At 48.9% G+C, this 25976-nt stretch overlaps 1 protein-coding gene across 6 annotated transcripts in view; it reads left to right on the top strand.

Annotated features, from left to right (window-relative positions):
* The window catches only part of SLC67A1 (solute carrier family 67 member 1), a 937984-nt gene that overhangs the window by 700275 nt on the left and 211733 nt on the right, over positions 1-25976 (top strand). For all 6 annotated transcript variants that reach the window (XM_085644744.1, XM_085644747.1, XM_085644745.1 and 3 more), the window contains exon 9: positions 18009-18110. In XM_085644744.1, coding sequence (XP_085500870.1) covers positions 18009-18110 — 102 coding nt within the window. The remainder of the gene's footprint in view (positions 1-18008; positions 18111-25976) is intronic.

Raw genomic sequence — 25976 nt, 5'->3', positions numbered from 1 at the left:
GAGGTGAATGCACGCATCTCCGGGTGAGGCGAGCTGGGAGCGGATCAGGCAGGTACATGGAGCAGTGGAATGAAGGTCTTGTGATCCGCCCACAGAGGCGAGAACGCGAACTACCTTGACACTGTTCGTGAGATCCGATAAATGCGAGTATCCACAACTAATGGCACCCAATTCCCGGCATAATAAATAGTGTGAAAGAAATGGAAACGAAAGTAATGTCTTTATTACCCAAGCTGCTTCGACCTGGGCAGATAGCAGGCGGTATCTGCGGGGAAATGTGCCAGCTGTTGTTGAAGCACGCGGCCTATCGCTCAGATGGTTAACATTTACAGAACGAGGCAAAGGTACACCTGCGATAAATATAGAAGCAGAAGTGCAATGAAAGGCTCAGCTTCAAAGGCAAGACCTCCCTGAGCGCGCGAGGTATGCGAGCTTTTGTGACGGCGCAGAATGCCTCCACTCCCAGGTATGCGGCTTTACCGCACCACAGGAAGGCGGAGCGCCTGCCATTCCAGGAGATAACACCGCCTTCCGGTACAGCACAGGCTGTGAGAACCAGCTCTGGTCACCTGTCACCAGAACTCTGCCCTCCGGCTGACGGGATCAGCTGCGGTGGCAATGCCTTACTTAGCAACGGGTCCTTTGGCGGAAACAAAATGGAATCTACCCGACGCCATATTGGAGTCCAGGTGGCTTTAAAACTGAGAGCAGTGCATGGGTGAGGTACAGTTTTTCTTCGGAAGAGGGGAGAAAGGCCCCTATCCCTTACTCGCCAGGTAATAAGCGTTAGTCGAGAGGTACTGGTTCTTGCCCAATGACAGGGGGAAACCCCTATCCCCCTAGTTTTAGCAAAAGTTCTGATGGGTTGTCAAGGCAAGATTAGTGTATTCTGATTCTTGGAGGAAAAAATTCCAATTCAAAGCAAGTTGATTTAAACGTGAGCTAGTCCTTTATTTGCACTCATACATAGGGGTGGGTATGAGAAAAAACCAAGGGGTGGCACAGCCAACACGTGTTTCGCCCCCTACATGGCCTATAGGCCTGGGGCTTCTTCAGGGCTGTTCATTTTAAGGGTAGGTAAAAAACATTTGGGATATGCGAATGCATATGACATGTTAAGCACAAGAGTTAAAGAGAAAACAGGCCAGTGAGTCAAAATGTAAGAACGTTAATGGGAGAAGAAAACAGAAAGAACAATAAGATACACATTTAGGAGTAATGTTTAACAGCGGAGAATTAGTAGGGAAAAGGATAGTGCGTTTTATAGAAGAAAGCCAAAGGAAAAAAGAAGGGGGGTTTGTTTTAATTATTTGGAGAGGTCACGTGAGGGTTAGTGTGGACGGTACAGTAGGTATCAAGAATAAGTAAGTTAAAGGTACAGTGTGTGACATATTATAGGATACAATACAATATTGTGCATGTCCATATTAGAGAAAGAAGGATCACAGGACGTAATGGAGGTCATCAAGACCATTTTCAGTAATACCCGGTAAGCTCTACTCTGCCCTTCCTTGCCTCTAACGCTTAAATACCTCACTCGTCACGAATACCATCACTGTAAAATATAAATCTGCACGACCACAATACTCGTATTTTGTTATACTTTTAAATTTAAAATTAAACACGCACAGTGAAAACGCCTCTCTGATCACGTCTTGCTGTAATCACGTCAAGTCTTGTCACCACTGTATTATCAGTTTCTACTTAACTTCATCATTCAAGAGCACGCTAAACCTTTTACATATGCCCTCACAATACCGCGCCACGTAAATATAAATACGTCTATCCCGTTTGGGACCACAATTTGCCGTGCTGCCGACCTCGACTTTTTGACGGCCGATTTATAAGTTCACGCATGAAATACCTAGTGCACGTTAATGAACTCTTTCGAATGATTCAGACGCCTGTAAATTCCCTCCTTGATTACCCTATTCACGATCTCGCGTACAACCAACCAAGATACTCACCTCGAGCATTTTATTACACAACAACCACGCCACCTGATTTTACCTGATCACTGAATCACGACCACTTGGCTTTAAGCCTTCTCATTTTTCTCGTCTATAATTGAGATATCACCATACTCGCCTTGCATGCGCTACGACCAGTTCCATTATAAAGACTAATTTAAATCCTCTCTCTCGTGACAAACCCTACCGACGCAATATCAACTCATCACCCTGATGCCCATGACCCGGTACAAACCTGTAAATATATAACTTTTACTTATTTACACACCAAACTTTAATGTTTTGTTGGCCCACAATGTGTCATATATACGTTTCGTCATTGCCGTTCTTCACCAATGTATACTTTTTTGGCACTGTTATTTATTCACTCTCGTGTTCCATACTCTATGACTTGTCGAAAATTTCATACCGTTACGCGTATGTGGATCACATTACATTTACCCTGTAAATTGATACAAATAACGTATTTTTCTCGATATATGACAATGTTTCTGTTTATACACTCGAATGATCTGTGGCATATGGAACCTTTGACTTCTTTGGTCTTGATGACCTCCATTACGTCCTGTGATCCTTCTTTCTCTAATATGGACATGCACAATATTGTATTGTATCCTATAATATGTCACACACTGTACCTTTAACTTACTTATTCTTGATACCTACTGTACCGTCCACACTAACCCTCACGTGACCTCTCCAAATAATTAAAACAAACCCCCCTTCTTTTTTCCTTTGGCTTTCTTCTATAAAACGCACTATCCTTTTCCCTACTAATTCTCCGCTGTTAAACATTACTCCTAAATGTGTATCTTATTGTTCTTTCTGTTTTCTTCTCCCATTAACGTTCTTACATTTTGACTCACTGGCCTGTTTTCTCTTTAACTCTTGTGCTTAACATGTCATATGCATTCGCATATCCCAAATGTTTTTTACCTACCCTTAAAATGAACAGCCCTGAAGAAGCCCCAGGCCTATAGGCCATGTAGGGGGCGAAACACGTGTTGGCTGTGCCACCCCTTGGTTTTTTCTCATACCCACCCCTATGTATGAGTGCAAATAAAGGACTAGCTCACGTTTAAATCAACTTGCTTTGAATTGGAATTTTTTCCTCCAAGAATCAGAATACACTAATCATGGGTGAGGTACAGTCACTGAGGTCTCTCCCTCGATGTACAGTCCTACTTAAGATAGCCACGACGTCACAGCACGGGCATGTCGTCGGAGCAACGGGTATAGCTAGGTCACTGCCAATACCACGTTGAGTATTAGGCCTCAGTATCTGATGCGTGCAGTGTCAGTCAGATGCAGCAGCTCCGCTGTGTAGAGCCAGGTAACAACATCACAGTATGCAGTGCCAGGCGATGGCAGCCATGATATAGGCAGCGTCTGTTCACAGTTAACACAATGTGCATTCCTAGGGCACAATAACAATCCACTTACCTTCAGGCCGGCCATCGCCACTGGGTCCTCGACCAGGAGGCAGAAAGCTCCCAGGCTCCTCAAGCCAATCGCGAAGCTAGATTGGTCTGACACCGTGGTTCGGCTCTCAGACAGGGACTGGGAGCCTCTGCATGTTCTCCACCCAGGCTGTGCATTACAGCCGGTGGAGAACATGCAAAGTGCGCATGACTGTTTGGCCGGCCCAAGACAGCCAGCCAATCCGTCACGCGCACTTAAGAGAGAGGCCTCCACTCCACCTGTGATGGCCCAGCCCAGCCCCGCCCCGCCCCAGCTGAACCAGGATTGAAAAATAAATGACAATAGCTAGATGATTATCATTTTATTTTTCCTTTTCAAACTCCTCTCTGAGCAGTGGGGGGATGCGGAGCAGCGGCCCCTGTATGGCAGGCTTCCCCAATGAGTAATTTGTGAGCTACTGGTAGCTCACCTCTGTGCAGCCCACCTTACTAATTAGAAGCTTTTGCTTCATCGAAAGGATATGAATATCAACATTGAGAGTGTATGTTTGGCGAAAAAGGAAGTCATTTCTAAATTTGAACACTGATATCTAAGTGATAAATCATGTCACATTGGGGATGCTTATTATTTTGGTGTCAGTGCGGTTGCGACTATAGCCGTTATTACCTATGTATATGCAGTGTCGGACTGGTCTATATGGCAAGGTGCTGTGCCTTATAGTCTACATTACAGGTCAGTGTGTTGGCCTTTTCCATGGCGGATTGTGGGCCTGTTTATGGTCTGTGTAGGAAGGTGGATATCTGACTATGGTTACCCCCAACTTTTTGCCTAGTGTCTAGCTGGTTTTTCGACTTAGTTGGCCTGAGATCCTGCCATTCAGGGTCTCAGGCTGTCTGCTCTCTATTTAAAATGGACTCCATGTAACCTAGGTACATACACAATTGGTAAGGATCACCTTATTGGACCCTGTACAGTGTACCTTAGGTACCCAGGGCATAGGTGTACCCTAGGCCTCCCAGGGGCTGCAGCATGTATTATGCCACCCCTGGTCTGGCCTTCCAATCAGACACAACTGGCTGATCACTCAGCTGGGGCAAGGTCGTGTAATCACCTCTTGCTTAGATATAGTATACCTATATCTACCCTTAAAATAGACACATGTGTACCTATCAGCCACTCCTATGGCAGGCCTTAACAATCCTGGAGGCAGAGTGCTTGGTAACATGTGAGATGGTGCTCTAGCATGAGCTGAGCCTGTCTGCAGCTTTCGGAACCATGTCCTTATAGCTGTTCTATGATATAGCCTACCATATACTCTTAAAGTGCCTTATAATCTTAAACGGTTATGGTAACTATGGTTTGGCTTTATCAAAACATGTCGTGTAAGGTGTCTAACACTTTGGAATAATACCCCCATACCATTTCTGGTGATGAGGATATTATTCCCCCCTTCTAGAGGGAGAGACATGTTAAAATCCTACTTTGCTGTTTAACTCTAACCAAAGCCTCAGCATCACAAAATGGATGCTGCTGCCACAGACACGAGTCTGACCTCCTGCTGCTGGGAGTGATCCCGGCAAGGGAGGCTTGGACAATAGGTTTCCTGCTTGGGGAGGTGCTAGCACCTCCCCAGACAGACTTTAGTGTATTGGGGCAGGGAGGGCTGAAAGAAATGAGACATGCCTGGGGCACACAAGCTGTCCCATGCATAGTCCAGTTCAAACCGGTGCTGGGGCACACCAGCCCCAGTCCTGGCGCGAAACTGGACAAAGGGAAGGGGGTGTAACCACCCCCCTCCCAGCTCCCACCCATAAGGCGTGACCTAGCAGGTTCCCCAGCCCCCCAGATTTGGATAAGAGTGGTAGCTGGGCCCCAGGAGATTAGACTATCCTGAACCTGCAACTTGAACAGAAACTCTGGACCTTCGACATTCAACGAAAGAAGAAGACTGAAGAATCTCCCTTGTGGCCAAGGAGTGGCTACCCTGTGCAAACAGGCACCATCAAGAGACTACCGTTTGCTTTGCTGAAGTTCTACGAGGGACCGACTGCAGAGCCCGACCAGAGCCTTGACTTCCAGACTTCTCCGACCCTGATCCACATCCACAGCCGAGCTGAGATCCGTGGAGGCGACGAGAGACGTGGGACTGGCTACCTGGGAAAAGTGGCGAGTATCTTCCAGTGCAGCTTCTGAGGCACCCTCAAAGTTGTGCACCGGGGATTGAGAAGCCCCAACCCCAAGCACCATCTGCACCAAAGATCAGCCCCCCACACTCCACGAGTCCTGCGTGGGGCCCTTCTGCATTTTCCTGCTTGCCGCGTCGGTCCGTTTGCTTGCCCGTTGGCTAGCGGCCTTTGTGACGACACACCTTTGAATCTTCACTGCTGGTTTGGCTCCTCCAGACTGGCTCCCGCTTCTTTGCAAAAGAGAAGCACCCCAGACCTTCCTGGTCTGCACCAGAAGCAAGTCCTCCATTCTTCGTGGGTTCCGCTTGCCAAGGCTTGGTGAGTCCTAGTTCGACTTCGACGCCGCCGACAGCAAGAGCCTTCGTGGGACAGCTCGCCTCCTTGTCCTGGTCGTCCTCGACGTCTCCTGGTACCCCTGGCTGCTGCGACAAGCTTCACCTCTTCACCTGCAATCTTCATGACATCGCCTGGTTCCTTCCTGGTTCCACGTGGTCACTGGCTAGTGACCCAGACTCTGTCCCTTCTGCTTGCAGGTATCCTCTCTTCTTGATCCCAGCCTTGGGATCCACCGGACACTCTTCACTGACTGCCTGTCAGCAACTTTCCTTCAGGCATCCATAGAAGTCCACGACGAAACCCGACGCAAGTTCACACCTATGCACCCGCAGCCTGTGGGCTAGGTAACTTGGGTACTTCGGTGCTCACAAGGGTAGTGACTATCCTAGGGTCTAGTTTCCGAGTCTCGACTCTCTAGCTGCTTCAGAAGTGTCCTTAAACTGTTAATTTCTAACTGCTAGTAATTCTATCGACTTTTACGCATTACACGTGAGTGTTTCCACTCTGCACCTGAATCCCGTGGGCCTCCCACTTCCTAACTGTTGCTAGTGTAGTGTAGCCCCAGCGATTCCCTAGGCCTAGGCCTATCCTATTTCCGTGACAGTGGTCCTTATACCACTTTCTTAGTATATGGTTTGCGTGGCCCCTAGGGCCTAACTGTATTACTTACCTGTGTGACTTAATGTATGCTTAAATAAGACTGTGTTGTACATACCTCGAATCTCATAAAGAGTGCTGAGGGTTTGACTAGAATAAATACACTTTATTTTATATATATATCTGTTGTGGTGTCCTTTCATTTGGTATTCAAGGGATTATATATGGTATCACAGCTGGCTTCACATGCCATTCAGAGTTTAGCCTAAGACTGCTCTTGTCCATGCTACCACTAGGATAGCTGGTCTATAAGGTTGACTTTACAACCAATCACCATAAGGGTTGTTTGGACTCATATAAGGTGTACACTAGAACTAGTGACATCATACATCAGGCCAACATCTCACAGTATGCTGGGACGTTTTTGGATTATTGATTTCCCTGATATTGTCTCAAACATAGCCTGCAGCAAGCACAAATGCATACAGTCACTGCTTCCTTGCAACACTCAGATAACGCGAATTTGCAAGTTCAAAACTGCCCCCAATTGCAAATATGGACTTCTGTTTTTTAACTGTTTTATTCATTAGTGAGGGCCGCTTTTATTTTTGGGCCCTAGCCCAGTGGTTATTAATCTCTGGACCAGGGACCTCTGGGGGTCCACGAAGTCTACTCAGAAGGTCTACAACTGCTTAGAAAATGAAATAATATTAACAGATTAATAAAGTGTATATAAATAAATATGAGAAATGTAGACTAGAAAATGTTTAAAACATTCAATCAATCAATCAATCATGTAATTTGTAAAGCGCACTACATACCTGTAAGGGTTTCAAGGCGCTGGGGGTGTAAGGGGGGTGCTGCTGCTACTGGTCGAAGAGCCAGGTCTTGAGTTGTCTCCTGAAAGTCAGCAGGTCTTCGGTTTGTCGTAGGTAGAGGGGGAGGGTGTTCCAGGTCCTGGCGGCGTGGTGGGAGAAGGACCTGCCTCCGGAAGTTGTTCTACGGATGCGCGGGACCGTGGCCAGGGCATGGTCAGCAGAGCGGAGTTTCCTGTCAGGTACGTAGAAGGAGAGTCGACTGTTGAGATAGGCTGGTCCGGTCTTGTGGAGTGCCTTGTGTGCGTGGATCAGGAGCTTGAAGGAGATTCTCCTGTCGACGGGGAGCCAGTGCAGGTTCCTCAGGTGGGGGGTGATGTGGTCGCGGCACGGGACGTCGAGGATCAGGCGTGCAGAGGCGTTCTGGATTCTCTGCAGTCTGTTGATGAGCTTGGACGAGGCTCTGGCGTAGAGGGCGTTTCCGTAGTCGAGTCTGCTGCTGACTAGGGCCTGGGTGACTGTTTTCCTCGTGTTTGTCGGGTTCCATCTGTAGATCTTGCGGAGCATGCGGAGGGTGTTGAAGCAGGTGGAGGAGACTGAATTGACGTGTTTGGTCATGGTGTGTTTTGAGTCGAGAATGATTCCCAGGTTGCGTGCGTGGTCGGTGGGGGCCAGGGGGGTCCCCAGTGATGCAGGCCACCATGAGTCGTCCCATGCTGAGGGGTTGGACCCGAGGATGAGGATCTACGTCTTGTCTGAGTTCAGCTTAAGTCGGCTTTCCTTCATCCAGTCGGCGATTGCCTTCATTCCCTGGTGGAGGTTGGATTTGGTGGTGAGAGGGTCCTTGGTGAGGGAGAGGATCAGCTGCGTATCGTCGGAGTAGGAGATTATGTTGAGGTCGTGCTGTTGGGCGATGCGTGCTAGTGGTGCCATGTAGACGTTGAACAGCGTCGGGCTGAGGGAAGATCCTTGAGGGAAGCCGCAGATGATCTCAGAGGCCTCGGACTGGAACGAGGGGAGGCGGACTCTCTGAGTTCTGCCGGAGAGGAAGGAGGTGGTCCTGTCCAAGGTCTTCTCCCAGATCCCTGCGTCTTGGAATCGAGTGCGTAGTGTATGGTGGCAGACGGTGTCGAAGGCGGCAGAGAGATCCAGGAGGATGAGGGCCGCCGTCTCGCCGTTGTCTAGAAGGATCCTGATGTCGTCTGTGGCTGCGATGAGGGCGTTCTCGGTGCTGTGGTTGCTGCAGAATCCTGATTGGGAGGGGTCCAGGATGTTGTTGTCTTCGAGGTGACGGGTGAGCTGGGTGTTAACTATCTTCTCGATGACCTTTGCTGGGAACGGAAGCAGGGAGATGGGTCGGAAGTTCATGAGGTCGCTCGGATCCGCCTTGGGGTTCTTCAGTAGGGCGTTGATCTCTGCGTGCTTCCAGTTCTCAGGGAAGGTGGCGGTCTCGAAGGAGAGGTTGATGATTTTGTGCAGGTGGGGTGCGATGGAGTTGCTGGCTTTGTTGAAGATGTGGAGTGGGAGAGGGTTGGACGGGGATCCGGAGTGGATTGTGCCCATGGTTTTGATTGTGTCCTCGATGCTCACGTTGGCCCAGGTTGTCAGGGTGTCGTGAGCGGTGGGGTGCAGTGGGTCCGGTGCGGCGAGGTCTGCAGGGGTCATCCGGGGTTCGAAACTGTCATGGATGTCGGTGATTTTCCGGTGAAAGAAGGTGGCGAGGGAGTCGCACAGGGCTTGCGATGGTGGGATGTCATTGGCGCTGGGGTTGGAGAGTTCCTTCACGATGGTGAAGAGCTCCTTGCTGTTGTGTGCGTTGTTGTCAAGGCGGTCTGTGAAGGAGGTCCTTTTGACGGTCCTGATGAGGTGGTGGTGGTTGCGGATGGTGTCTTTGTGGGCAGCGCGGCTGTCTGGCGTCTTGTCGCTGTGCCATATGTTCTCCAATTTCCGGCAGGTGCGTTTTGAGTCGAGGAGATCCGGGGTGAACCAGCTGACTCTTTTACTGGGGTCTCTGTTGTGGGTTTTTTCAGCGGGGCTACGGTGTTGGCGCAGTCGTTCATCCAGCGTTCGAGGGTGAGTGCACCCTCATCGGGGTTGGTGGGGTTAGTTGGAGGGTTGAGTGCGAGGCTTGTCTGTAGTTGTTCTTCAGTGACTTTGCCCCAGCAGCGGCGGGGGGTCTGTAGGGTGCGGTGGTGTGTGAGGGGTTTTCGGAAGGAGAAGTGGATGCAGTGGTGGTCTGTCCAGGTGAGTTCGGAGGCGTGGCTGAAGGTGACGTGGGGGCTTGAGGAGAAGATGGCATCTAGCGTGTTGCCGGCGATGTGGGTCGGCGTCGTGACGAGTTGTTTCAGTCCAAGGTTGGCGAGGTTGTCGATCAGGGTGGAGGAGTTGTTCTCCAGGTGATGGTTCAGGTCTCCGAGGAGGATGTAGTCGGTGGAGGTCAGCGCGTGCGTGCTGATGAGGTAGGCGATGGAGTCGCATAATTGAGGCCATGGTCCTGGCGGTCTGTAGACGAGGGTGCCTCTTAGGGTGGTCTTGGGGTCCGTGTGGATCTGGAAGTGCATGTGTTCGGCGGTGCTGAGGGTGTCGTTGGTGTTTGTTGAGACCCTGATGGTGTTTTTGTGGACGATGGCGATTCCTCCTCCGGCCCTGTTGGTGTGGTCTCTGCGGGTGATCTTGTACCCGTCTGGGATGGCTATGGCGATGTCCGGCAAGGAGGCTTCGTTCATCCAGGTCTCGGTCAGGAAGGCGATGTCCAGTGATGCGGTGTCGAGTAGGTCCCAGAGTTCGACGGCGTGTTTGTGTGCAGAGCGGGTGTTGATCAGGATGCATCTAAGCTGGTTGGGTCCCGTCGTGGCAGGCGTCTCTGCGCTTTTGAGGCAGGAGAAGCTGCAGTTCAGGCAGGTGAATGGACCTTGGGTGCGCTTCGGGGCGGCCTTGCAGCAGCTGTGGGTCCTTCCTGGGTTGAGAGCGACGAGGGTGTTGGCGTCGTAGCGTCAGCGGTCCTCGTGGCTGCTGCGGGGGGCAGGGGTTCTGGCGCTGGGCACAGACGGGCTTGCCTTAGGCGTGCTTTGGCGTGCCAGCAGCGCACCTGCTGCGCGCGGCCACACAGCGGCCGCCATATATGGGGAGGTGGGCAGGGAGGAGCAGCTGGGAGGCGGGAGTCGAGGGATGGGAGGAGCGAATGGGCGCGGAGGGGGCGGGGCCGCAGGGGAAGCAGCGGCAGGGACGGGGGAAAGGAGACCGACGCGGGGCACGGACTCGCGAAGGGGGCACAGAAGTACAAAAAAAGCACAAGGGGTACAAAATCAAAGGGGCACAGAAGGCACAGAAGTCAGTCGGTACAGAATAAAAGGGGGCACAGAGGTTGGCGAGAGGTACAGAAATCAGAAGGGGACACGGAAGCAAAGCGGCGAGTTGGCGACAGGGGTGCACAGAAGAGGAGCTGGCAGACAGTTACAGGCACACAAGCAACAGGCAACAAGCGGAAACGAACCTAAGGCCACCACTGGCCACCAGGGATGGTGGAGGGCTTCGATTTCACCAGCGGCAGCAGAGACAGCGGGGGTGCAGGTGGAGCTGCAGCGGGGGAGCGACCTACCAGGGAAGGTCAAGGGTCGCTCTCCTCACCGTGCAGCGGCCGCCATATATGGGGAGGTGGGGAGGGAGGAGCAGCTGGGAGGCGGGAGGCGAGGGACAGGTGGAACGAATGGGCACGGAGGGGGCGGGGCCGCAGGGGAAGCAGCGGCGGGGACGGGGGAAAGGAGACCAGCGTGGGGCATGGACTCGAGAAGGGGGCACAGAAGTACAAAAAAAGCACAAGGGGTACAAAATCAAAGGGGCACAGAAGGCACAGAAGTCAGTCGGTACAGAATAAAAGTGGGCACAGAGGTTGGCGAGGGGTACAGAAATCAGAAGGGGGCACGGAAGCAAAGCGGCGAGCGGGGGGTAGGGGGGCACAGAAGAGGAGCGGGCAGACAGTTACAGGCACACAAGCAATAGGCAACAAGCGGAAACGAACCTAAGGCCACCACTGGCCACCAGGGATGAGGCGCAGGTGGAAGCCTGCGGGTGGTGGAGGGCCTCGATTTCACCGGCAGCAGCAGAGACAGCGGGGGTGCAGGCGGAGCTGCAGCGGGGGGAGTGACCTACCAGGGAAGGTCAGAAAACATGAAGGAATTTTAATTGGAGGCTAAAAATTAAGGGCCTCATTATGATGTTGGTCAGATCATCACCGACAGGCCATCGATTCCAGGCCGACCGACATCTTGTGCCGCGGTCCAACCACCACAATATGCTGTGAGCAGTCGGAGGCAGCTGATGGAGGGACTGACTGATGCTTCTGACAGGCTCAAGGAGCCCATCGGACCATACAGGCTGTTGCTCATTCGGATCAAGACTGTAAAGCTACAAATACCCTTTATAAATAGACTCTTCAATGTAATGCTTGTTTAGGGACAATGGGTCTTTATGGTCTTGCTTGAAAATTGTGATGTTTTACACCATGTTTTTTTAAATTAAAAAGAACATTTTTGTATGAATCTATCTTTTTTTGTCGCCAGTGATATATTGACACAATTATATGTAGTTTGCTTATAATGGTTATATACGGGAAAAAACAGGGTATCACTTTTGAGTGCCGGGATACTTGTATATTATATTGCTTCACATAGTGACTATTTGTAGGATCTGTGTATTTATGCACCTAAGATAGTAAGGTGCATTTGTTATCCCGAGTGGCACCACAACAAATTGCTTTTTGTCATTTGTGAATAAGAAAATTAAGTAAAATATTTTGACTGCCCAGTTTGATTATATACTGCTCTCTGAGGTGCAATCCGCTATACATTACTACCACTCTTGTGTTGTTTGCCATACAATAGAGGCGGTGCCTGCTCAGGCACCACCGTAAAAATGACGATGTACCTTTCAGATATCATTTCAATGGCGGTCCGACTGCCATAAAAAAAATTGTCAAAAGTGACTTTGGAGACCCCTAGCAGGGCCCTGTCTCCCCACGGCCTCCGCTATGAGGCCTGGGGGGGCACCTGTGGAGCCCCCCCAAGCATCAATAGTCCTCGTGGCAGGCACACACAGTGCATGAATGTTTGAAACATCCATTTTTCCAATGTGGCTTGTGCTCCGGCCCTTTTCTGGCCGCAACACAAGCCACAATGGAAAAATGGATGTATATGTACGCCTCATGGGCAGTTGCATCCTAATTTGTCAGATGATACTCGTTGACTACTAGTTGGGCGGCTTCCATCCCAAAAATGATGCGCCTCCGACCGGCATCATAATAAGGCCCTTTGTTAGTATCGGATTGGTTTGTAGGGCGAGTGCAAGTGCAACAAACAGAATACAGTATGGACAATAAGTGGCTTCAATTGAACTTAGAAAAGCTCCATCTTCCTATTAAAATAAACATTTTGATTTTTTTTGTATATCTGTCTAAATATTAAAGAAAATATTTCATCATTTGCCTATTTGTTTGATGAGTGTTTTTTTCTGTATTTTTTGTGTATTGTTTTGTGGTTCAAATCATCGCAAATGCTTAGCTCGGGGTCTCTGGCTTCCAGTAATTAATCACTGGGGGTCCCCAGATTACAATACCGATTTAGTGGGGGTCCCTAAGTTCCAGTAAAGATTAGGGGCATCATTAGGAAGGCAGGCGGACTTTGTCCGCCCACCATCCTGACGTAAAAAGGTACCGCCCGCCATAAGTGCGACGGTCCCGTGGGGGTGATTAGGATGCGCCCGCCACACTGGCGGGTGCATCCTGCATTTTTAACATTGCGGCGGGCGGTGCTTTCAGCATCACCCGCTGCAATGCCAAAAATGCATGTTGTGCATTTGCATGTACATCCTGGCAGGCACCGCGCGATGCCTGCCATGTTGTGCATGCAAATGCAGGTACCCTTCATGTGGCCCCCCCACCTCCCCAACAGGCCCGCAACGGGCCCCCAACATCAAAATCCGCATGCCTGTCCGTGGCGGCAAAGGCGCCACGGAAAGGCTGCCTCCCGCCTGCATCTTGATATGGATGGCGGTGTCTAGCAGACACTGCCACCATATTAAACCCTTTTCCGCCCGGTCAACTCGTCGACCATGCGGAAAAGCGGCGGACGGTCTTACCGTCCATCGCGGTACCGCCCGCCATACTGATATGGCGGGGGGTAATGTGCATGCGGGTGGTATTTTATGGCGGGCAGATTGCCACCGCTGTTTAGGCGGTTGGCGATCTGCCCCCCCATACTAATAGGCCCCTAAGTTGGAGTTCACAGAAGTCAAAAGTTTAAGAACTATTGCCCTAGCCTATTTTCTGTTCCAGTCTGACTCTGTGTAGAGGCATTCACAATTGACAAAGACTTTTTTTTACCTTGCTGCTGACGACCTTTCCTGATGAAGTGCGGTGATCACTGCTAGTAATCTTGCATATATGGTGGGCAGTAATGTAATCTTGTCTGAGGTGGTCATTATTACAACACTAATAATGTTAGCAGTTCAGCATAATTTCATTGAACATGTTGGAGACCCCTGGTGTAGTATGTATGGTTGGAGGGCAATGTTTTTGTCTTGAGCCTACACGAGAAGTGTTGTCATATTTTGGGGGAGTACCACTGAGATGTGGTTATCGTGTTATGGGACGCAGCACCTGGTGGTGTGATGGGTGAGGCTATGTGAGATAGACATGTAAATTATACCAAGGACTAACCAGCTTAGCCACAGGGGCAGTTGGATGCTGTGTACCAATTGACCAAAAAGGGGTAGGGCGGGTAATCAGAGAAGGCCCAGTAATCCATACTGCAACATACGCCACAAAGAGATGTTGTCAAATTAGTTAAAGGATACCAAAAGGGCAAGAATGGGAATTGATAACATAAGTAAATATGCACCATTATATTTAATTTTATGATAAAGGCAGTGACACTGTCTACGGCTGAATAAGTACATCCTGCGAAAGAGGAAGGATGTGAAATAGCAATCAAGGCTGACAACATGAGCAGAAGCTACACAAACTTTATAAGGCTCAGTGTCCACCCACTTCTGGTGAGCCGAAGGAAGCCAATATTTTGAGGAGGGGTTCACGGCCCAAGCACCTTTCAGACCTTCAAAGGCACGTGAGCACCAGTCGGGTTGTAACTCAGGACCAAGCTAAACAGGCACTCTGCACATCAAGGGTGAGAGACGAAGTAACAAAACTATGCTGTTTTTGGCATCTATATGCATACATTTATCTTTAGGAAGACTTTATTCTGATTTTATATCCTTTAAGCCATAAAAAAAATACAAGGTACCATAAATAGGTAAACAAATGACAACGTACACTTCTTATGACAGCTGCCTAACAACAGCTGACAGTGGCATGTCCCAAACGTCTGAACAATGAAGAGCAGAGTCTGTTTTAGACCTTTTCTTGTCTGGTTATCACTTACAACACACAACACCAGTGCAACAGCCCGACATCTCTGAGATACACTTATTACCCAGTGTACTTACAGTGAGAGAGCTGCCTGGTCCATGCTGTGAGCTTTTTAAAAGAAATATTTTAAATATGTGGCAGAAGCATAGTTTTATTCTATATATCTCGATCCAAATTTATAAAAAATGCACGCAATGTGTAAATGGAAGTGTGCAGAACAGCGGCACAGCTCCTAAGATATGGAACTGTTTTCTTGTCTTTCTGTTTTAGACTGCGATGCACTAATGCACAAACCCTTGCGCCACAGTGCTAGGGTGTGTGCGTTCTGTAAGGAATTGTTTTTGTACAGGAAGGAGCCACGTCTATTACAAAAACTGTCCTTAAAGACTTCTCCTGCTTTGTATGTGTGCTGTACAATGTATGCAAAGTAGGAAAAACGGGAGCAATGAAAACATTTCTCCTTCCTTCGAGGAAGTGTAAGATTTTGATGCAAATCCGTCTACAACTGTTTGTAGTTAGGGATTTGTGTCAAACCCCAAGGTTGGTGGCATGGCAACTCTTCATTGCTTTGGGATGCTAACCAGCACAAAATTTGAATTGCCTTGGTTAGTAAATCCCAGCATAACACTTTGCGTGGAGTTTGCGTTACAAAAGTATCCCAAACCTGGCGGAAAGCATTAGGGCTCTGATGGTAACTCAGAGTATGGGACCCATGCTCACTGGTATTATACCAGTGCATATCAAGATCACGGCTTACCAATATCACAGAGTCCATGGCAAACAATATAACCGTGTGTGAATACGACTTAACATGTTGACTACCGCCACCATCACTGTTTGATCACAGAGTCACAGAAGATCGAATTGCATGTTATGTTTCACAATATTCCGCATAAATCAGTTACCAAGCCAGTTTCAGGGCATATCAGTGTGCTCTGTATCACCGTGACACCATCTTAGGTACTTTACTGGCTGACTAACCTTTCTCAATATCATTCCTCCGGCAAAAGAGCCTGGATTAGTATATGTGTCAGGCTACTTGCAGGGTCCGTTTCACTCACGGCTGGTGTTCTTTTACCTGGGAACTGAGGACTTGTGTGTGTTCTTTACAGACACCTTTATATTCGGTTACCTTAACTCGACACCACCAAGTAACTTATGTCGTATCATATATCACAAAATAGACACTAAATACCAACCCGGTCACACTAGCAGAGATTCCAGTCTGTAAGACAGCCCTGGTTGCGTGCCCTCCGGTGTGTGAGGGTCGGAAGAAGACTGCGCCCCACTGTAGCAGTCCTACACTCGGCTTCTCTTTCCGGGTATCCGCGTAGGCAGGCCTGACACATTACAATAATGGGGCGCACGGGAGAATAGACCGCACAGTCCGTGGGGCCTCCTTAGAGACAAGTCCTTAATTAAGATAAATAAATAAATAATGTGGCCAAATATTTTACTTCGGGCCCTTCTCCAGAGTTGGCGAATGCCGCTGTTAATGGATGCCAGGGAGTGCTGGTCTTGGTTCTACCTCATGCCCCTCTCTGAGCCACCCTACGCTTCCTGTCTCTTTATCTCACTTAAGAGCTCCTTCTTCATCCTGTGTTTCTTTCTCCCTTTGTCTCCTTTCCCATCTTTTTCTTCTGCCTTCTTTCACCCTTTTCTGCCTTTCACTCTCTTACTCTGGGGCAAAGTCTGACGATGAAATGTAAGCCTCGGTCCGGTCCTCACAAACTAAGTGCCAGTGTCCACCACCTACAACCACCCGCACAAATGAAGCTCTGTTGAACACCCTTCTGTTGATATAATATGGGTATTTTATTAATATTGTTTTGTTTTCCTGCACTAAGTTTGGTTCGGTCTAACTTTTTAGAAACGCATGCTGTTTCCTTCTAACAAATGTAGTGTTTTCACAACTGTCTCAAAAGTGAGTTTATTTTGTGAAGTCTTGATTAGGGCTGGTGTTAGCCCTCAACAACAGGTGCCTCTAATTCTGTATACTATCCGGATACAGTCCTGGACCAACTTCCAGTTGCAGCAAAGAAAAGGCAGAGTTTGCTCACCACATGACGTGGACTGCAAGCTAGGCATGCAGATACTCGCCGCTCTGCAGAGCCGTGCCCATTCCCGGCATGATATAATAGTCACAGGACAGGATACACTTCGAGGGCCGTCTCACTACTGTAACCGTAGGAAATCCTCCAGTCTGAAACTGTAGGGGAACCGTGTACTCTAATGCTGCTTTATAAGTGTCATTGTCTCAGTGAAGAAAGTGCGATGTAACAGGGTTATAGTGCTTTTAAGATGTGGGTGCTGCTTAGATAAAGCTCACGTAAATTATTGTCATTACTATTTTGTAATATCAAGACAATTGTAGATTGATGTGAGATATTTAAAAAATGGTGAGTGGATTAAAACAGATCTCTGGTCATGCTGATGTGTGTCAACACCCATTAAGTTGCAAGATGCAGGGTCAATATGTCTTAAATCACATCACATAGGTCCAATCCCATGGTTTTTAATGTGCTGCATGAGTAGAAAAATACATAAGTTCACCAAACATTGTTGGTAAGTTTGATGTCAGGTAGATGTGTATGGTGTGGCTGTATTTTGCCATTCATTTTAGTTGCCCGGAACCGTGTGCGAACAAAGCATTCAAGCGAAACTTGTAACGTATCCTTTGTCATTCAAGTTGATGTTTATACATTTACTCAGCTATTGTTCTGACAGTGTTGTTTATACGCTGGTGAATATTAGTTAAGGGAGTCTGGCTTCTTATTTCTTACTAAGCTTGTGGGGGTCCAATTATGCCAAATGAAGAGAAAAGAAAGAAATCCTCTGAGAGATGGTGCTACTTTCATCATTTGTAGGTACCACTCTGTGGCGTCCTTCTATGGCGTGCATCGGTCCTGACTAGGAAATCGACAACCATGACCCGGGCTGGGTGTTTTTCAGCACACAATGTAGCTGAAATGCTGAGCCTGTCTCCTGTGACATCCCTGTAACATTGTTTAAAGTTTGCCCAGCAGTATACATTAGGTTTTTCTTAATAGAGGCTAAAGATGGAACAGACTTTGGTCGTCTGATCTGGCATCACCTACTTCACTGTGCGAGCAGCAGCCTTGTTTGTTATTGTACTTAGGGCAGTGTATTTGCCTGACAAACGAGCTAAAAATTTGTGTATCTGCAAAAAAAGAATTCTTGGTATGTGGAATATATTATATACATATATGACTTCCTTTGTTTTCTCTGATCTCGTTTCCAGTTTATGCAAGCCGTTGTGATTGGGCGACTGACCAAGCGATATTCTGATGACACTCTTCTCTTACTAAGCGTGGCTGTCTCCAGCGCAGTGGGCGTGGCTATGGTAAGCTTTCTTTCTGCCTTATTATGTTAGTGCTGAGTGCCTGTCAATAGTTGTTGTAGCTGTCTCCTGACCAAAATGCGATTTATGTTTGTCTTTTACTTTCAGCTCTAGTTTGCTATACTTTGTATTATGTAGTTGAATTGGAGTGGAGTGGAGTAGATTGGAATGAAGTAGATAGGGGTAGATTGGGGTAGAATGGGGTGGGGTAGATAGGAGTGTGGTAGATTGGAGTGGAGTTTGATAGAGTGTAGTGGGGTAGATTGGAGTGAAGTGGGGTAGATTGGGTGGATTGGAGAGTGGTAGATTGGAGTGGAGTGGATAGGTTGTGGTAGACTGGAGTGAGGTAGATTGGATTGGAGTGGGGTGGGGTAGATTCGAATGGAGAAGAGCTGGATAGATGGCAGTGGAGTTTGGAGTGTAGTGGAGTAAATTGGAATGGCTTGGGCTAAATTGGAGTGGAGTGGGTTGGATTGCGGTACATTTGAGTGTGGTGGATTGGGGTGCATTGGAGTGGATGGGGCAGGTGGGTCGTTTGGAGCAGAGTGGGGTCAATTTGAGTGGATTGTGGAAGATTGGAGTGGAGCGGAGTGAGGTAGAGTGGGATGGGGATTGATTGAGTTATATTGAATGGAGTGGGGTAGAGTGGAGTAGATTGTAGTGGTGTGGGGTAAATTGGGGTGTGGTGGGTAAATCGGGGGTAGACTGTAGCGAGGTAGATTGGAGTGGCATGGGGTAGATTGGATAGAGAAGAGTAGGGTAGGTTAGAGTGGAGTAGATTTGGGTAAATTGTAGCAAAGTGCACTGGGGTAGCTTGAAGTAAATTGGTGTGGAGTTGGATAGACTGGAATGGAGTGGGGTAGATTGGAGTGAGGTAGAGTGGAATGGGATGAGTGTTGTGGAGTGAAGGGGCATGGAGTGGAATATTTTATTGTGGAGTGTGGGGCTTAGATTGGTGTGGAGTGGGGTAGATTGGAGTATAGTATATTAGATTGGAGCGGATTGGGGTAGATTGGAGGGAAGTGGGATAGATTGGATTGGTGTACAGTAGATTGGGCCGGAGTGGATTCATTGAGGGGGTAGACTGGACAGGGGTAGAATGGGTAGAGTAGAGTGGGGTAGATAGGAGTGGAGTAGATTTGGGTAGATTGTAGTCAAGTGGGTGGGTTACATTGGTGTGGAGTGGGATAGATTGGAGTGGAGTGGGGTAGATTAGAGTGGAGAGGAGCTGGATAGATTGCAGTGGAGTTTGGATTGGAGTGGGGAAAATTGGAATGGAGTGTGGTAAATTGGAATGGGGTAGGTTGGATTGCGGTACATTTGAGTGCGGTGGATTGGGGTTCATTGGAGTGGAAGGGATAGGCGGGCCGTTTGGAGCCGAGTAGGGTAGATTTGAGTGGATTGTGAAAGAGTGGAGTGGGGGTAGAGTGGGGTGGGGATGATTGCGTTACATTGAGTGGGGTGGGGTAGAGTGGAGCAGATTGTAGCGGGTGGACTGGGTTTGATTGGGTAGATTGGGGTAGATTGCAGTGATGTGGGGTAGATTGGGTTGTAGTGGGTAAATTGGGGTGGGGTAGACTCGAGTGTGGTAGATTGGAGTGGCATGGGGTGTGAGAAGTTGGCCTGATGTATGATGTCACTAGTTATAGTGTACACCTTATATCAGTCCAAATACCCTTATGGTGATTGGTTGTAAAGTCAACCTTATAGACCAGCTATCCTAGTGGTAGCATGGACAAGAGCAGTCTTAGGCTAAACTCTGAATGGCATGTGAAGCCAGCTGTGATACCATATATAATCCCTTGAATACCAAATGAAAGGACACCACAACAGATATATATATAAAATAAAGTGTATTTATTCTAAGCAAACCCTCAGCACTCTTTATGAGATTAGAGGTAAGTACAACACAGTCTTATTAATGCATACAGTAAGTCACACAGGTAAGTAATACAGTTAGGCCCTAGGGGCCACGCAAACCATATACTAAGTAAGTGGTATAAGAACCACTGTCACGGAAATAGAATAGGCCTAGGCCTAGGGAATCGCTGGGGCTACACTACACTAGCGTTAGTTAGGAAGTGGGAGGCCCACGGGATTCGTGTGCAGAGTGGAAACCCTCACGCGTAATGCGTAAAAGTCAATAGCAATGTTACAGTTTAGAAATAGATAGATTTAGGACACTTCCGGATTAGCTAGGAAGTTGAGACTTGAAAACTAGACACTAGGATAGTCACTATCCTGATGAGCACCGGAGTACCCACGTTACCTAGCCCACAGGCTGCGGGTGCATAGGGGTGAAGATGCGTCGTTTTCGTCGTCGACTCCTATGGATGCCTGAAGAAAGATGCTGACAGGCAGTCAGTGAAGAGTGTCCGGTGGATCCCAAGGCTGGGATCAAGAAGAGAAGAAACCTGCAAGCAGAAGGGACAGAGTCAAGGTCACTAGCCAGTGACCACGTGGAACCAGGAAGGAACCAGGCGATGTCGTGAAGAGTTGCAGGTGAAGGTGAAGCTTGTCGCTGCAGCCAGGAGGACCAGGAAGCGTCGAGGACGACCAGGACCAGGAGGCGAGCTGTCCCACGAAGGCTCTTGCTGTCGGCGGCGTCGAAGTTGGACTAGGACTCACCAAGCCTTGGCAAGCGGAACCCACGAAGAACAAAGGACTTGCTTCTGGTGCAGACCAGGAAGGTCTGGGGTGCTTCTTCTTTGCAGAGAAGCGGGAGCCAGTCTGGAGGAGCCAAACCAGCGCAGAAGATTTCAGGGTGCGTCGTCACAGAGGCCACTAGCCAGTGGGCAAGCAACCGGACAGACGCGGCAAGCAGGAAAATGCTGAAGGGCCCCACGCAGGACTCGTGGAGTGTGGGGGGCTGATCTTCGGTGCAGATGGTGCTTGGGGTTGGGGCTTCTCAATCCCCGGTGCACAACTTTGAGGGTACCTCAGAAGCTGCGCTGTAAGTTACTAGCCACTTTTCCCAGGTAGCCGGTCCCACGTCGCTCGTCGCCTCCACGGATCTCAGCTCTGCTGCAGATGTGGATGAGGGTCGGAGAAGTCTGGAAGTCAAGGCTCTGGTCGGGCTCTGCAGTCGGTTCCTCGTAGAACGGTCGCAAAGCAAAGGGTAGTCTCTTGATGGTGCCTGTTTGCACAGGGTAGCCACTCCTTGGCTACAAGGGAGATTCTTCAGTCTTCTTCTTTCGTCGAATGTCGAAGGTCCAGAGTTTCTGTTCAGTTTTGCAGGTTCAGGATAATCTAAAGTCTTGAGGCCCAACTCCCACTCTTATACTAATCTGGGGGGCTGGGATACCTGCTAGGTCACGCCTTATGGGTGGGACCTGGGAGGGGGTGGTTACACCCACTTCCCTTTGTCCAGTTTCGCTCCAGAGCTGGGGCTGGAGTGCCCCAGCGCCGGTTTGAACTGGACTATGCAAGGAACACCTTGTGTGCCCCAGGCATGTCTCATTCCTTTCAGCCCACCCTGCCCCAATACACTAAAGGCTGTCTGGGGAGGTGCTAGCACCTCCCCAAGCAGGAAACCTATTGTCCAGGCCTCCCTGGCTGGGATCACTCCCAGCAGCAGGAGGTCAGACTTGTGTCTGTGGCAGCAGCATCCATTTTGTGATGCTGAGGCTTTGGTTAGAGATAAACAGCAAAGTAGGATTTTAACATGTCTCTCCCTCTAGAAGGGAGGAATAATATCCTCATCACCAGAAATGGTATGGGGGTATTATTCCAAAGTGTTAGACACCTTACACGACATGTTTTGATAAAGCCAAACCATAGTTACCATAACCGTTTAAGATTATAAGGCACTTTAAGAGTATATGGTAGGCTATATCATAGAACAGCTATAAGGACATGGTTCCGAAAGCTGCAGACAGGCTCAGCTCATGCTAGAGCACCATCTCACATGTTACCAAGCACTCTGCCTCCAGGATTGTCAAGGCCTGCCATAGGAGTGACTGATAGGTACACATGTGTCTATATATAAGGTAGGTATAGGAATACTACACCTAAGCAAGGGGTGATTACACGACCTTGCCCCAGCTGAGTGATCAGCCAGTTGTGTCTGATTGGAAGGCCAGACCAGGGGTGGCATAATACATGCTGCAGCCCCTGGGAGGCCTAGGGTACACCTATGCCCTGGGTACCTAGGGTACACTGTACAGGGTCCAATAAGGTGATCCTTACCAATTGGTTATGTACCTAGGGTACATGGAGTCCATTTTAAAGAGAGAGCAGACAGCCTGAGACCATGAATGGCAGGATCTCAGGCCAACTAAGTCGAAAAACCAGCTAGACACTAGGCAAAAAGTTGGGGGTAACCATAGTCAGATATCCACCTTCCTACACAACCCCCCCCCCAAACGAAAGGAGATAAGGCTGGCCTTGACAAGGTAAGCCTCTATTGCCTGAGTGGCCATATAAGGAAGAACCAGCACTGGCATGGTTACCCCCTGTCTCATGGTCCACTAAGCAATCCCTCATCCTAAAGATATCATAGGGTCTCCACCATAGGGAATCTCTACCTTTGGTGTGTCTTTGCAAAGTAAAAGGCTGGTGTTGAGATGGAGTACTGAAGTGAGTGTCCTCAAAGTGAGGCCTCAGCTTCCTCCAATCATCCTCCACCATGGATGCCTTTCTTTCTCTAACTGAGTTGCACTGTGCTCTCAGGGTCAGCCTCTGGCTACCTAAAGCTGGAGGCTGGGTCCTTTTTGTGGGCTTACTGGAGGGACAGGTCAGGTTTGGGGCCCTAAGGTCCCATGTTTGCCTGTGCCCAACAGAATCCCTCTGGGGGAGGTCCCTAACTACCTGTGAAGGGGATCCCTCAGGAATGTTTTTACCCATTACCTGGCTAGGGCAACTAACCAGGCAATCCTCATTCTTTTGAAGGGGGGGTTCTTGTGGACAGGGGCCCTCTTGGGGTCCACTGGCCTCCCTGACCTCTGCAGCCCTGGGCTGACTGAGGCAGGGTAGAGAGAGGCAGGCTACTTGCACCAGACTGGGTCCCACCTTGGAAGGGGCCACTGACATCAGAGGCTCTGCCAGGCCAGGCTTGGCTACCTCTGGGGCAGTTCCTTCACAAGGGGTGAGGTCAGATCCCTGAGGAGGCTGACCTCTTCCTAATGTCTGGGGAGAGGGAGACTTTTCTTCCTCCCCACTACTCTCTGTTTGTGTGGAGTGATCCATAGTTTCAGGCTTCACTATACCTATATCAGTCTGAGTGAGGGCTGAGACCATTACAGCCTTGCCAACCTTTTCAGGAAGGCACTCAGTTTGTGTTTGAGCTGTGACTGTCACAGCTCTGCCAATTTCTACAGGGAAGTCTGTCTGTGCCTGGGCTGTGGCTACCACTGCCCTTCCAACCCTTTCAGGGAGGAAAGCTACTTGGACAGGGGTTGTGACTGGCACAACCCCACTACCCTTTTTGGAAAGGCCTACCATTTTAGAATGGGTGTCTTGTTCAACTCCAGCCCAAGCTGAGAGTTCTAAGTCATTCCCCAGCAAGCAGTCCACAGGCAAGGTTGGAGACACTGCCACCCTTTTAGGGCCAGTGACACCTCCCCAGCTGAGACATACCTCTGCCATGGGATGACTGTTCTGGTTGCCATTAATGTTAGTCACCTGGTATGAGAAACCAGGCAAAAGCTGCTCAGAGGGAACTAGCCTATGGGCCACCATAGTGATGCTAGCTCCAGTGTCTCTGTAGGCCTCAGCTTTTCTACCATTGATGTAGGGTTCCTGTCTGTACCTACCCAAAGTGTTGGGACAGGCAGTGAAGTTGGCAAACCCCATGCCACCATCACAGACAAGAGTAGCTGCTGCAGGGGAATTGGCTAAGCCAGGATCCCCCTGTGTTCCCCAAGAAAACCCAACCAAATTTTTGGGGGCACTCCCACCACCTGGGGGATTACTGCTGACAGTAATAGGTGGTGTGACAGGAGTAGTTGGAGGAACAGTTTTGTTTTTAGCCTGTGGACAACTGCTGTCAGTTTTCCAATGCCCAGGTGTTTTACACACATGGCAGTAAGGCTTTTTAACTGTGGTAGAGGAGGGAGCTTGGGACCCACCACCCGGTGTGGAGTTTTGGGGCCCTGAGGAAGATTTCTCTTTTGCTTTATCCCCACCCTTGTCTTGAGGCTTGGTGGTATCTTTCTTTTGGTCACCACCCTGATTTTTAGGCCTAATCCTGGTCCTGACCCATTTATCTGCCCTCTTTCCCAATTCTTCGGGAGAGGTCAAATCTGAGTCTACCAGGTGTTGATGGAGAAGCTGGTTCTGACAATTATTAAGGATCTGCTCCCTCATAATCAAGTTGTACAATCCTGTATAGTCCTGCACCTTGCTGCCATTTAACCAACCTTCCAAAGCCTTAGTGGCACAATCCACAAAATCAGACCAGTCCTGTGTCTGTGTCTTCTGGGTGTCTCTGAACAACAACCTATATTGCTCAGTGGTTAAGCCAAACCCATCTATCAGAGCACTCTTCAGGACTTTGTAATTGTTTGCATCCTCATCACTGACTGTGAGGAGCTTGTCTCTACCTTTGTCAGAAAAGGAGAGCCACAAGATAGCTGCCCACTGACTTTGGGGTACCTGCTGTACTTTGCAGGCCCTCTCCAAAGCAGTCATCCATTTGTGGATGTCATCCCCATTCTGATATGGGGGGACTATCTTGCTTAGGTTTCTATGGTCATAAGACCTATCCCTATCTCTAGGGATGTTGCTGCCACCAGTGGGTTCTGACCCACACAATTTTTGCTCTCTAGCCAGAGCAAGCTTCTCTTTGGCAAGGGCAATTTCTTCCCTCTGAATCCTCAGATTAGCTTCCCTCATTCTGGCTTTATGCTCCTTTCTCTCAGGTGAAGTCATTCCCCTGTGAGAGGAAGCATTAGAGATGCTAGAGACCTGGGAGTGGATGGATTCCCTTGAAGGGGATCTGTCCCTCCTGCTTCTTTGTGAAAACCTACTTGGGGGTCTGTATGGGGGGACCCCATGCAAACTCCCATGTAAGCTTAGGTTAGCCTGGCTAAGTCTTCCTACTTGGCCCTGGCTGTCTACCTCCCCATCTGACTCATCTGTGGTGGGTAGACCCCCATCTACAGCTATGGCACCATCCCTGGCAGCTCTTTCAGCATCATAGGCCTCCAGAAGCTCCACTAGCTGTCTAAGGGTAGGGTTTGCACCCTGTTTTATTCCTCTGGAGGTACACAATTGTCTCATCTCCTGGAATGTGAATGCATCATACCTAGAGGGAACCTGTCTAGGATTCTCCTCTCCTGAGGGAGCATCAGTGTGATCTCCACCCAGGGGCATGATTCTAGTGAGGGTGTGGTGTGTGCACCTACCTACACTAGTTGTATCTACTAAACCTCTCTAGTAGTTGTAGTCAGGGTGTGTTACTCCCTTCAACCTACAACTACTAAGTCCAGTAGGACTTAAGTATTATAAACTATGTTATATGTACCTAGACAATATCTGTGTGATCTTTCAATTTAGTATCTCAAGATTACAATGGTATTACAACAGCAAGCTCAGATCCCAACCGCTGCTCACCAATGTGAGAAGTTGGCCTGATGTATGATGTCACTAGTTATAGTGTACACCTTATATCAGTCCAAATACCCTTATGGTGATTGGTTGTAAAGTCAACCTTATAGACCAGCTATCCTAGTGGTAGCATGGACAAGAGCAGTCTTAGGCTAAACTCTGAATGGCATGTGAAGCCAGCTGTGATACCATATATAATCCCTTGAATACCAAATGAAAGGACACCACAACAGATATATATATAAAATAAAGTGTATTTATTCTAAGCAAACCCTCAGCACTCTTTATGAGATTAGAGGTAAGTACAACACAGTCTTATTA

Source organism: Triturus cristatus, chromosome 3_1 (genome assembly GCF_964204655.1).
Source record: "Triturus cristatus chromosome 3_1, aTriCri1.1, whole genome shotgun sequence".
In the NCBI taxonomy this organism is placed as follows: Eukaryota; Metazoa; Chordata; class Amphibia; order Caudata; family Salamandridae; genus Triturus; species Triturus cristatus.
The sequence above is the reverse complement of the archived record's forward strand: the minus strand, read 5'-3'. Positions and strand labels throughout refer to the sequence as shown.